General features: G+C 47.0%; 1 protein-coding gene across 5 annotated transcripts in view; it reads left to right on the top strand.

Annotated features, from left to right (window-relative positions):
* MAZ (MYC associated zinc finger protein) overlaps positions 1–11,627 on the top strand; it is a 54,640-nt gene extending 43,013 nt beyond the window's left edge. For 2 of the 5 annotated variants that reach the window (XM_029606983.1, XM_029606982.1), the window contains 3 exons: positions 5,535–5,706; positions 8,098–8,305; positions 9,582–11,627. In XM_029606983.1, the coding sequence (XP_029462843.1) occupies positions 5,535–5,706; positions 8,098–8,305; positions 9,582–9,591 (390 nt within the window). In that variant the 3' untranslated portion in view covers positions 9,592–11,627. Of the gene's footprint in view, positions 1–5,534; positions 5,707–8,097; positions 8,321–9,581 lie in introns of all 5 variants that reach the window. The other 3 variants (XM_029606985.1, XM_029606984.1, XM_029606987.1) reach the window with 3 other exon arrangements.
* The last annotated feature ends 1,149 nt before the right edge of the window (positions 11,628–12,776 follow it).

Here is a 12,776-nt window from a genome sequence, read left to right as displayed (position 1 = left end):
ACTTTCTTTCTCAAATCATTGTCCCAACACCTTACGTTCTCATTATCCTTACATCATTCTATTTTCCACTGTAGTCTACTATAAGTTAGGATATGTTATCCTCTGATCTATTACCTTATTTATTCTTTTAGCCCACTAGGCAAAGAATTCCAAAGTTCTGGGCCTTGAACATAAAATAATCTCTCATGGGATTCATCCAATCTCATCAGTTTGAAAGATGGAACTTCAAAAAAATGTTGATTCGCGGATCTCAAAGGACTAACTGGGCGATAAAACTTTAATGCATCATTGAAGCTTGTTAGTACTAGACTATTCAATCCCTTGTAAACCGAAATTAAAATCTTAAGAGATTCTCCATTTAATGGGTAACCAATGACATTTCTTCAAAAAAGGAATAATATGCTCTTGGGTCGAAATCCCTGCTACAATACATACAGCAGAATTTTGGACGGATTGCAAAGCTTTAATAGATTTCTGCAGAAGACCAAAATAAAGTGCATTACAATAATCTAAGGATGTTAATACTAACAAGTGTCTCACAATTCTCAGATCAGACTCACTTACGTAAGGGCATAATCTCCTCAACATGTATAATTTAAAATGAGCCCCTTTTACCACCTTAGTGATATGTGACTTCAAGGATAGAGAGGCGTCCATAACCACCACAAGATGCATGGTGCCTGTGATCCATTTCAACATGAGATTCTTTCAGTGGAATCTTCATTTGCAGTGGGTCCAACTGACTCAGCCCTTGTGTCACTCTGACAGTCACCAGGGAAATAAAAGCTTCAATGGTGATTCAATCTTGCTGTCCTGAAAATTGGATCTCCCTTGTGAGCTTTGTCACATCACGTGACCTTGGTCACCAGTGTATTCTCCAAGGAGTGGGTGTGCGTAAAGGTCTCTCCAGACTGAAGGAACATGGACCCAGCAGTGTTATCTCTAAATCATCCTTCTAGAGCTGCGTGCCGTGTGGAACATGCTAAGAGTGCTTATCTACCTTCTTCAAGGGCTGAGAATTCTGATCCAAACCGACTATCAAGTCATTCTCTGTGAATGAAAGGAGGCATGGGATTCTGGACACTTTGCCAGGAATCTCAGAGGATTTGGAAATAGGTAATCAAGTACAGAAGCCTCACTGCGAGCAGTCTACCTGCCTGGAATCGCCAATGCATTAGCAGACTGCCTCAGCAGAATCTTCCTTCCTCACGAGTGGTCACTGAATCAAATAGTGGCAGATAGACTATTCGACTTCTGAGATCTTCTGTCCATCGATCTATTCACTTCGGGGAAAACAACAGGCAAGTCAAAGTGTTTTGTTCTGTGTTTCACAGTGAGTACAGGCTAGCGCTGGATGTAGATCTACTCTATGCGTTTACGCCATGAAATAGGATGCAGATCTACTTTGTATTTACGCCACTTCCGTTAGTGGTAAGGACTGTTCAGAAGTGCTCAAAGATAGGGCACATCTGATCCTCATTTCTCCAGCTTGGCCCAGACAAGTGTAGTTCTGATATCCACCCTCCAATTCCTCTGGGATTCGATCCACTACTCTTAAAGCAGAAAGGAAATCAGCCTATTACATCCGAACCTCTCCTCACTTTGCCTGACAGTGTGGGTGTTGAGCACTCAGTAGTTTCCTTACTAGCTGTCCAAACAGATTGAGGATATTGTGATCTCTGCTTAAAACCCATCTATCAAGAGGTTGTACGTGTTTAAATGGAAATGTTTTTCTCTTGATGTCAGACAGGATCCTTGGACCTGCTTGCCTATGGTCCTATAGATCTGCTTCAGTACTTGTACTGCGTGTCATCCTTGGGCCTCAGCAGTAAACGTGCATCTTGGTGCTATAGCGGCATATGGCCCTCAGGTGGAGGGTAAGTCTCCCTCAGCTCATTCCTTTGTATACAAGTTCACGAAAGGTTTGTGGCATATCAAACCTTGGGACCTGTGCCTTGGGACTTCGAGGTCACCTTGGTTCCAACTGAGGAAACCTCCTTACAAACTGTTGGAGTCAGTATCACTGAAGTTTCCTTTATGGAAAGTAATGCTTCTCCTGGCTATCACTTCAGCCAGGAGAGTCAACGAACTTCAGTGTTTTGGTCTTGTACTCGCCATTTCTTCGGTTCTTTCACAACAAAGTGGTGCTTCGCTCCCATCGAAATTTCTTCCCAAAGTGGTTTCTGCTTTTCATCTGAATCAAGCGATTGTTTTGCCCGCATTTTTTTTCCAAAATCTCATGTGCATAAATGAGAAAAATCCCTTCACGCTTTGGACTGTAAAAGAGCTCTGGCTTATTACTTGAAAAGAACTTGGGCTCATCGTCAGGCTTCTCGGCTTTTTGCTTCCTATGATCCCAACAGAATGGGTGTAGCAGTTATCAAACACACTCTATCAGAGTGGCTAGCGGACTGTAACGCACACTGTTATGTCATGGCTGGCTTGCGGATTACAGACTCTGTCGAGACTCATCAGGTCGGAGCCAGGCCTACTTCCGCTGCTTATGTGAGAGTTGCAACTTGGTTGTCAGTTCATACCATCCAGTCCCACTACTGTCTAGACAATCTTTCAAGACATGGCAGTAACTTTGGACAAGCAGTTTTTTGTGCAGTGTTCACCCAGTAGCCCACTCTCCACGGGGGAGCCAGGTTGCTTATTCAGAAAATGCTCCGTAGTGCAAACCTCAGTTTGGGACTCCTCACATGTTATGGATAATTCAGCCCTGCTTGTTGATGCTCTTCCTGCTAACACTAACATATCTTTAAAAAAAAAAAAAAAAAAGAAAGTCTCATCTCTCCCAAATTTTCCGCCAACCTCCTTTTTACCATATTAGTTATTTTTTTCTTCCATTTGCATATTCGCTTTCCTGACTACTTTTCCAGCTTATCTTAGCTTTTCCAGATATTGTTGCCTGTCTCTCCTCCTGCAGTCTTACTTTGAGTGCTAACCTTTTTAGCTGCTTCTTTAGAAAACCATAGCAGCCTCTTTTTTTTCTCTTACCGTTATTTACTTTCCTAACAAAAAATTTTAGTTGCCCTGAAAATATCGCTTTATTTTTTAGCTCTGCACTTCTGCTTCCCGTAGATGTTCCCATCCAGCTAGCAATTCCTTGGGGTACTCCTTCATTTTAACAGATAGTTTTTCTGAAATCTAGGACCCTTGCCTTTGAATAAACCTTCACCACCTGCACTGTAATACTGAGCCACACCATCCAATGATCATTGAATCCCAAAAGATCGTCCACTACAACATAGAAACACGGTCTCTGTTGGTGAGCACCAGGTCCAATGTCGCACCCACCCTTGCGGGTTCCGTTACCAGTTGACGGGACAGTTCTCCCTGCAGAGAATCCAGAATCTCCCTGCTTCTAGAAGACACCGCAGCCAGGATGTCTCAAACATCCAGCAGATTGAAATCCCTTAGCACTAGCACCGCCCCTTTCATAGCAATTTTGTGCATATTCTCCAATAAATTTCTCTCCATTTCTTCTTTCTGTGATGGAGATCTGTATTTTACACCATTCCCTTTTTCCAGATTAGCCCACCGTGCGCTCCTCCTTACCGTGTAAGTCCTGCAGCTCTGTCACATTAAGATATATATAGTGCTGCTGCTTCTCACTTTCTTTCTACCTTCTCCTTCCCGAATAGATTGTAGCCAGGTATAACTGTATCCCAATTGTGATTTTCCGTGTACCATGTCTCTGATAGACACTACATCCAAGTTCAGCCTCTTCCATGACTGCCTCTAGATCTGAGAGCTTTTCACGATTTAGAGGCATTTATATAGTTTTCTGGATATTGCCATTTTTTTTCTCATTTCTGTATAAGTGTTTAATGTTTATATTGCCTGAGGGCTATACTTATGTAAAGGCTTTTTTTCACCTATACCCAATGATCCTAGTTTAAAGCCTTCCTCAGTAGGTTTGCTAGTCTGATTTTTTTCATAGGTGGACACCATCTTCGCTCAGTAGTCATCGGAATGCCATCCCATGACCAAGGAAGCCGACATGTTCTCGTCAGCATCATATATGCAACCATTGGTTTGCCTCTAGAAACTGTGCTTTTCTACCTCTGCCTTTATCCTCAATTCCACCTGGGCACCTCTCTCTTTCATCCTCTCTCCCAAAGCCATGAATTCACCTTCGATATGTTCCAGGGGATATCTAGCAGTATCATTCTTGCCAACATGGCTAAGTAGCTTCAGATAATAGTTGGCTGGATGATTCTCAGCAGTCTCTCCCTAATGTCTCAGATTTTGACACCTGGCAGACAACACACTTCCCGGGACAGCTGTCTAGTCAGTAGATGGATGCCTCCATGCCCCTCAGAAGAGAGTTGCCAAGCACTACTACCCATTGTTTCCTAGACAGGGTGCTTGCTAATCCTGCAGCTTTGGGACTCAGTCATGGTTCTTCCTCATCAGGGCTGGTGGAAGCACTAGGCGCCCTAGGCCTGGGCCTAGCTCGCCTGACCATTAGGGGGAGCGAGCGGCGGCGGCAACAAAGAGGAGTGGGGATTTTTGAATGTCCACCCTTCTTTGCCGCTGCCATTCGCGAGAGGTAGGGGTCGGGGCTGTGACCGGGGTGGGGATGGAGGTCTGGTGCAAGGCTCGGGTGAAGGTGGAATCGGGCTGAGGATTCTGCTGTGGCTTTGGTAATCTGTGCCCAGGGAGCATTTTACGGTCCAGTTTCTCCCTCCCCCTGCCCACCTGCAGTTTTGCATCATAGAGGCTTCAAGAAGCATTTTGTCAATGTGTTTCTCTTTGTGGCGTCTGTTTCTAAGCCTCACCTCAGTTCAGAGAGGCAGAAGTAGAAACTGTGGTGAAACAGAATTGTCCTTTAGGGTGGGTCTCCACCTCTAAGCCTCCCTCCGCTACTGAGGGACTTTCTGTACTGCTAAGTGCTGTGAAGAAATTTATTTTTTTTTTAATTCTAAAAGATTTGTTACCTGCATATTCTTCCAAGTATAATGGCATCATTTAGGTGATGTGTCTCTGACATACTGTATAGCTGAATACCTCGTAATCCAACAACTCATTTTTGGAATCAAAGGGGGCAGGCTTTAGATATATGGGGTAGGCTTCTTTAATTTTGGTTAATTCTTCCATGAGCTCAGCTATCTCCATCCAGACAGTTGGGAAAAAAATTAGCTCAGCACTGCAGCCTCCAGAAGGTTTGGGACTCTAGGAACGAGACTTTTTTTTTGCTACTGTTTTTCCTGTCCTCTTTCTCCCCATATCTGGATATTGGGTGACCATGGCCCTACCACGGTGCCTAAGACATTTCCTTGGCCAGGGGTACTGCAGAAATTAGCCATTGCGTTCTGCAGCTCACAGCACCCGGTTCTTCCCCAGTGGTCTCCCATCTCGGTTCTAACCAAGCCTGATCTTACTTAACTTCTGAGGTCCTACTGCATTAGTGGACTAGAAACCTCTGAGCCAGCCACCCTCCCCTCCCCACAACACCGACCTCTCTGCTTCTTTCATTCTCTCTGGTTTTCCTCGCTTGTTTCTCACTGGTGCTTTCTGTCTCCCAGACATGCGAGGCCGCCTTTGCTACAAAGGACCGTCTGCGAGCCCATATGGTGCGCCACGAGGAGAAGGTGCCCTGCCATGTCTGTGGCAAACTGCTGAGCGCCGCCTACATCACTGACCACATGAAGGTGCATAGCCAGGGGCCCAACCACGTCTGTGAGCTGTGCAGCAAAGGTAGGTGGAATACTCCGGGGAACCATGCTGCACAGATAGCTGGCCAGGAATAGGTTTGGGGATACTCTAGGAGCCGGCGGGAGGGGTTAGGGAGTGGATGGGGGGGAACTGTGAAAGGCAGCACTGGGCATGAAGGAAATTATTCTGTGAAGTCTGATCTTTTCAATCTGGGAAATGCTGAGGCAGGAAACTGAATTAAAGTGAATGTTTCAGGCCAGCTTATAGATTAGAAGCTGGAGGGAATTACTTCAGGGAACCAGTTACCTTTTTTTGCCTGTTAAATTGGAAGCAGACTTTCCTTCTGCTCCTTCAGACTCACAACTCAATGGGAACTGGCCTCTCCTGGGGCAACAGCTCCTTGAGTCTTCATTCACAACTCCCCAGGGCTTTTCTCCACATTTTTAATCGCCACCTTTTTAGCCCAGTATAGGTATCACTGTTGTGCGATGGTGGGGGACAGTGAAATCTGCCTCCGCAGCATCCCCCGGCCCTGGCTGGCACAAGGAGCAACAGCTTGACTGGAGAATTGAATCAGGATCTCTCAAACAGCAGTGCTCACCACCACCACGGAGCCATTGAGCTGAGCCCTGGGAATGGTGGCCAGCTATGCCCCCTTTACCAATAACTTCTCCCTCTCCTGCCTGTCCTCTCTCCTTCCGCAGTTTCCTAAGTTAATATTTCCCTGGGTGCTGAGTACTGATCGTTTGAAAATGTACGATGGCATAGACCCACCCCCCTTTCCTGTTTCTGTTTTATGAAGCTTGATAATTAGCTAAGGAAGGGGAGCCCAGAATGACCCCCATTTCCGTATTTTAAAGAGTTCCACTGCGCTGTGCCTTTTTGGGGAGAGAGAGAGTCTTGCCTCTGTTTGTATGTAATCCTAGAGAACATTGCATTGTAGTCCTGTTTTGGGCACCCAAATAACCAAAATGCAGAGATTTATATAGGGAGAGAGCATTTTTAATTTGATTTACTTTGCTCCAATTGGTTAGTCTATGAGGTGCCACTCGACACCCGTCATTTTTTGCTACACCAGACTTAACACGGCTATCCCTCTGAAGGTTTGGTCCGTTTGATACATTCTGCCTATTGTCCCAGGGGACAGCTCTTGAAGGTGAGGCATGAGGCACCTTGATCTCACCAACACCTTTCCCCATATGAAGATATTCTTATTAAATCAGGATTGTCTGTGTGTGGGTGTGTGTCTGTCTGTCTGTCTCTCTCTTTCTCCCATATCTCTTCTTTCTGTCTCAGAGAGTGTCCTAAATAATGAATTCCTCTCTCTAGCAGCCTGCCATGGCAGCAGCTTTCTCCTCGCTGATCCTTGGTTCAGTTCTAAACTTTGATTGGTTTTGAGCCCAGAACCTTTTGTTGACTTGTGATTTTTCCCTCTGCTGGCTGAGGTGACAAGTGTCCCTCCAGAGCAGTGGGAAGCACAGGAGAAGGACGGCTTTGAGGCCTGCATGGATTACCACAGCTTAGCAAATGGTATTCCTACTAGAGCAGCCTTCTCCGTTAACCGTATCCCTCCGGATAAGCGGGCACGCTGGGCACCATCTCCTACCCTGTAAGGAATGCACTGATTAGGGAAGTGTGTCCCCCGTAAAGCCACACAGGCTGTTCACCGTATAGGCTGCAGCTGCATAGTATTGTCATGCATGCATGATCCAGTCGAGTCTTTCCCGCAGTCACAGGCTCCCTGCCAGTGATGCTATAGCTATGCAGTGTTGAATGTATCTTGGGGTGTATACTCCTTGTACCTCCGCAAGGTCCACAGTGTTACCGCGTTGATAGAACAGAAAGATGGGGTTCTTTGAGGTGGGGGGGGGGGTGTCGTCGTCGTCTTTTATTTTTTTTTGTGGGAAGGGCTGCTGTGCCAGAGCATTCACAGGTGCCTGGCAGGATGTTTTCATTTGCTGTAATTTTAAGAGCTGTTTGGGGAGTGGGCTATGCATGCTGCAGTCAAGGACTATGATTTTAGAAGGTTTTTGTGGTGAGGAGCCGGGGGTGGGGGGAGTTGGGAGGAGGTCAGCTTCAGGCAAAAGAGGGAAGGAGAGAATCCTTCACTGGGGGGAGATAGGAAGAAGGGCCCACAAGTTGATCTGCCATCTTAGCTTTCTTACCTAGTAATGGGAAAAAAATGTATTCATAAGTTTCATAAGTTGCTGCCAAAAAAAAAGTGAACAGTTTTAATGTGACTGCTGGCAGCAGGTTATCGACTGGCACCTGTACCCTACTGAATGCCAGCTGCAGGCTGCCGTGCCATAGCTCAGGGAAAGGCAGTGGGGAGTTGAGGGGGGGAGGGGGGTGTAAGTTGGGAGGGAGGGGGGGACAGTGAACATGCGTAGCTAAAGCCATCGCTGTTTCCCTCCCGCCCCCCTCCCCCCGTAGGGTTCACCACAGCGGCATACCTGCGCGCCCACGCGGTGAAGCACCATGGGCTGGCTGCCCCTCGTCCGGACCACTTCCTGTGCAGGCTGTGTGGCGTCCACTGCAAGACCCCAGCCCAGCTGAGCGGCCACATGCAGACCCACTGCGGCAGCGAGGTCAGGACCCCCAGCGCCGTCCCCGGAGGGGCCCCTGAGGCTGCACCGCTCAGGTGAAGCTCGACAAGGCAAGGCCCCCTCCCTCCCTCCCCCGCCCCCCCCTCCCACCCCCTTTTCCTCCCATTCACCTGGGGCAAGTTACTGGAAGGGAGATGGACACAGGGACAGAGAAAGGGCAATAAATTTGGACAGAAATGAAGTACTTCTATGGCCACATATATGGCTTACCCCATAACTAGGTGTGCCACTGTCCCCTCCCCCCCCCCCCTTCCTGTCAGGTTAAGCATCAGGATGAAGAACGATAGGCAGAGAACCATGGACTTGAAAAGCGATAACGCTTTTTCAGAGCCTTGTGTGTGCCGTTTTCCCCACACGCTAAACTGTTCCTGGGGTTTACCTTTCCTCCCCCCCCACCCATCCCCTCTCCCTCCCAAGAAAAGTGGCCGAGGCTAACAATGGTGTATCGAGTTCCAGGGATGTGGATTTCATTGCAGGCCCTGCTGCTTGATGGGGAACAAGGGGGGTGGGGAGGGGGGGGGGGGAGGGGAGTGCATGCCTGTTCCTAATACTGAGGTCAAAAGCTTAGGGGAATGTACATCCCCCCGAAAAATGTTTATAATTCTAAACAGAAAAATATTCCTATCTTAAAAAAAAAAAAAATGTCTCCCTGCGCTGCTGTTTGAGGTTATCCCTGTTGCAAAGACAGATGTTTAGATTTTGGGGAAGGGATGGCCACAGAGGCCACTTCAAAGTCTGAAATTCTGAGGTGTTTCGTACCCTTCCCCTAAATTAGGCTCTCTTACTACATAGCAAATTCCAGAATCTTCTTTTGTATTACTGGAGGAGACTGTGGGTGTGTAGGGGAGGGGGGGGTGTTAGGCTGTATGAGAAACTTTCTGCTGTGTGGAGGGGGGGGGGTTCTCTGAGGGGACCGCAAGAGAGCCAGGTGTACAAGAGGGCTCCTACATGAAGGCGGCTGCTCCTGCTGCTACTTCATGGGGGAGAATGGGGTGTATGGAGGGCTGCTGCCACTGTGTGGGGGGAGAGGAGGCTGCTATTGCTGTTATATGGGGTTAGAGAGCTGTGGTGGTGGTGGAGGGGAGGGGGCACTGTATGAGGGACTGTTTTTGATGTTGTATTGAGGGGGGAGAGAGATCTATGAGAAGCGTCTGCTGTGGGGGTGGGGGGTGGGCGTGATTTGGAGGGAGGGGGAGTGGGGACTGTATGAGGAAATACTTGTTTTGTAAAAAGGACCGTGACAGACGAGAATAACGGCAGTAGGGAAGGGTTCTCTCTAATGCTGTGGTTTTCTTCTCTTTTGTCTTCCAGGCACCGGTGAACTGTGTCCCCTGGCAGTTCCCGCCACCTCTGTGGCCGTGACAGTGGTCCCAATGGAGGGGGCCCCGGTGGTCACGCAGCCCCTCCCCTTGCCCTCGCAGCCTTGGTGATGACCTGCCACATCCCTGGGACGTGGAGAGAGAAAAAAAAAAAAAAGGAGGAGGGAAGTGATTAAAATATTCATCTACATTTGGTGCCCAATTAATGACTGCCGCGAGGAATCAAATCAAGGGGAGAGGCACACATTGATTTTGGCGAGGGGAGCGTGAGAGACCTCCCTTCTCCCCCACAAAAAAAAAAAACAAAAAAAACCCCACAAAAAAAGAAAACTAAAGCGACAAAAGTTATTTAAAATTAAAAAAAATATATATATAGTAAAATTCAGAAGAGAAAGAGGGGGGTGAAAAAAAGACACTGTTTCCTGAATAGTTTTGCAGTTTCTGGACTTTTTCTCCCCGTGGTTCTTGACAGCATCCCCTGCTTACAGAAGGGCCCCCACCATCGTCATCATCATCCCCTGCCCTGTCTTCCCTGGTGTGGCCATAGCACCAGCAGGAGGATGGGAGGAACCAGGGAAGGAGAGAGGAGGAGTGGGCTGCTGTATATTTAATAAGCAGGATGACAATTGTATTCTATATTTTTTTGTGAAAGGACTGTACAGAGCAGCAGGGGCTTAACCTTCCCCTTAGAACAGTGTTTCTCAAATATGGCTCACCAATGGATTTTTTTTGTGTGTGGGGGGGGGGCCACTGCAGATGAAGGAGTCGGCCAACGTTAACTGAGTATTTTAGGAAAAGTCGCCAATGTGGCCAGCAGCAGGATTTGATGGCCACGCTCTGAGGCCACCAGAAAATGTGTTGTGGGATCCCGTGCCGCACCCTCTCCCCCCTCCCCCCTCCCCCCCCCCCTTTCTTTATAATCTGTGTTGTAATATATCCTGAGGAGGAAGAGGGGAGCCTTCTTAGAAACGGTTGTCTGCTCCGGGAATGCTCAGCCCTTCTCCAGAGCCCCTTGCTCCTGTTTTATGGTAGCTGTGTTAGAGGAGCGCTGGACCCTTTTACACAGCCCCCGGCTGCTGTTTCACGGTAGATGTGTTAGCACTACATGACTGAGGTACATTGCTAGAGCTGAGAGCTGTGGGTGTGTGTGTGTGTGTGTGTGCGTGCGCGTGCTCGGGTCTCAGGACTGGAATAACTGCAGGACAAGGAGGCCCGAGAACGGGAACGTCTCCCTGGTAACCAGCAGGAGGCACTCTCGCCAGACTGAATGGTGGCACTGAAAACGCAGAGAAACAGGCGAGTCTTCTAGATACCAGGCTCGGGGGGGGGGGGGGGGGGCATGGACAGCACCGCGGAGGAGGAGTCCCCAGGACTCGAGAGAGAGAGAGAGCAGAAAATGAAACTATCTCCCTGGTACCAGCAGGAGGCACTCGGCCCCAGGCTTGGGAGCTGGGGAGAGTGGGAATGCCGGTGCAGAGGATGCAGATGGCACCCTGCTTTTTACCAACAGGAGGCAATCTCACCGGTCTCAGTTTTGAATTTATTTTCAGTCCTCATATCTTGGTAGTTTCAAAAGGTTTCCTTCCTTCAGGAAGAAAAAAAAAAAAAAGGAAAAAAATAATTAAAAATCTCACAAATGTTTTGTCTGATATTTTTCCTTTAGAGGTTTTTAAACCCTTTTTGTCTCCTGCTTTTAATTAAGTTTTGATATTCTTATTGTATTTTGTTCTCTGTAAATGTAATGGAAATGATAGTCTGAAACTTCCCCCTTCACTCCTCTCAGTCCTGTATAAAAAACAAAATAAAACCCTTCTATTGTACAGAAATATACATTTCTTCCAGGTCCTGTAGTTTGCATGAGTATAAATATGAAGAAAAAAAACAAACAAACCAGAAAAGCAAAGAATGTTGTTTTGGTATCCGTAAAAAGAGGAGATTTTTCCTCTGTCTTTCTGTCTTTTAACTTTCTCTCTCTCGTTTCTCTCTATTGACACTGTGTGACCCTCATGTCAGATTTTAGTAAAACTTTTAAACATAATGCTTTCCGTCTCTGGTTTTCATTGATTTCTGGTGAGGGGGGGAAAAAAAAAGCTGCTTAAGAAATGGGCTTTAACAGTAGCTCAGAACAGAGTTGCACCCTCAGTCTGGTATCCATGTGTGGAGCTGCCGGCAGGAATAGTTAATCCGCACATCTAATGTCCTACCAGTGGTAGCACTGCAGCTTTCCCTTGTGTGTGTGTGACATCACAGCAGGGAAACAGTCTTAATGAAGAACGATGATGTCACAGCATCGTTCCCAGAGCCTCCGCTTAACCGGGATTGATGGTCTTCAGGGTGAGAGAAGCAGAGCCATTGGCAATAACACAGTTCATGCCACATGTCATGAATCCAAGGTTACAGGCACTGAAACCCCCTTTCACAGCAGCAGCTGCAATCCAGTCTGTCCCTGTATCGTTCCAGATGTTGCAGGTGTTATTGCCAGCCATTAGCATCCATTTTCAGGTGTCGTGTTTATGCCTCTATAGTGCAATAAGAAATGTGGCCATTGTCAGAATTCTAGGAATGGCTATCATACTATTGCATTGTAACTCCAGATGCGCTATAATACACTTCTCGTATACATTCGTGTATGATTATCATATCCTTGCAATTAATCCACATGTTGCTATTGTATCCCTGGGTGTTGGGTGTATATGAAGAAACACTGTGTAATGCTAGCAGAAATTAAAAGCAAATAAATGTGGCAAGAGTAATAGTGGAAGATTTCAATTCCCCAGTATTGAATGGGTCAATATCTGATAGAAATATCACATAACCTGTGAGTAAACCGGGTGTCAGCAAGCCAAATTAAGGGTCCATAATGGACTTCTGTATCGATCACCCAAAAGAGTCATATTTTTTAGCAATTAAAAAAATAAAATAAAATAAAGTCCAAAGACGTAGTTTCTGTTAACTAACAAATGTCTCTCAAAGCAAAACCGTGAACCAACAGCACAATCGCCCAACATCAGCTGACGTTTCGTAGGTAACTACATCTTCAGGGGTAAGAGGTAAACTGAAATACTTAGCTCAGAGCGGAAACCACTTTCGGGTGAACAATAGAGAAGCTCAACGGGAACCCTTGCTGGTTTCACGAGTTTGGTTTACTCACAGGTTGTGTGATATTTCAGTGTAACATGGGATGCTC

This window comes from Rhinatrema bivittatum, chromosome 6, assembly GCF_901001135.1.
Source record: "Rhinatrema bivittatum chromosome 6, aRhiBiv1.1, whole genome shotgun sequence".
NCBI lineage: Eukaryota > Metazoa > Chordata > Amphibia > Gymnophiona > Rhinatrematidae > Rhinatrema > Rhinatrema bivittatum.
This window is presented reverse-complemented; position numbering and strand designations above follow the sequence as displayed.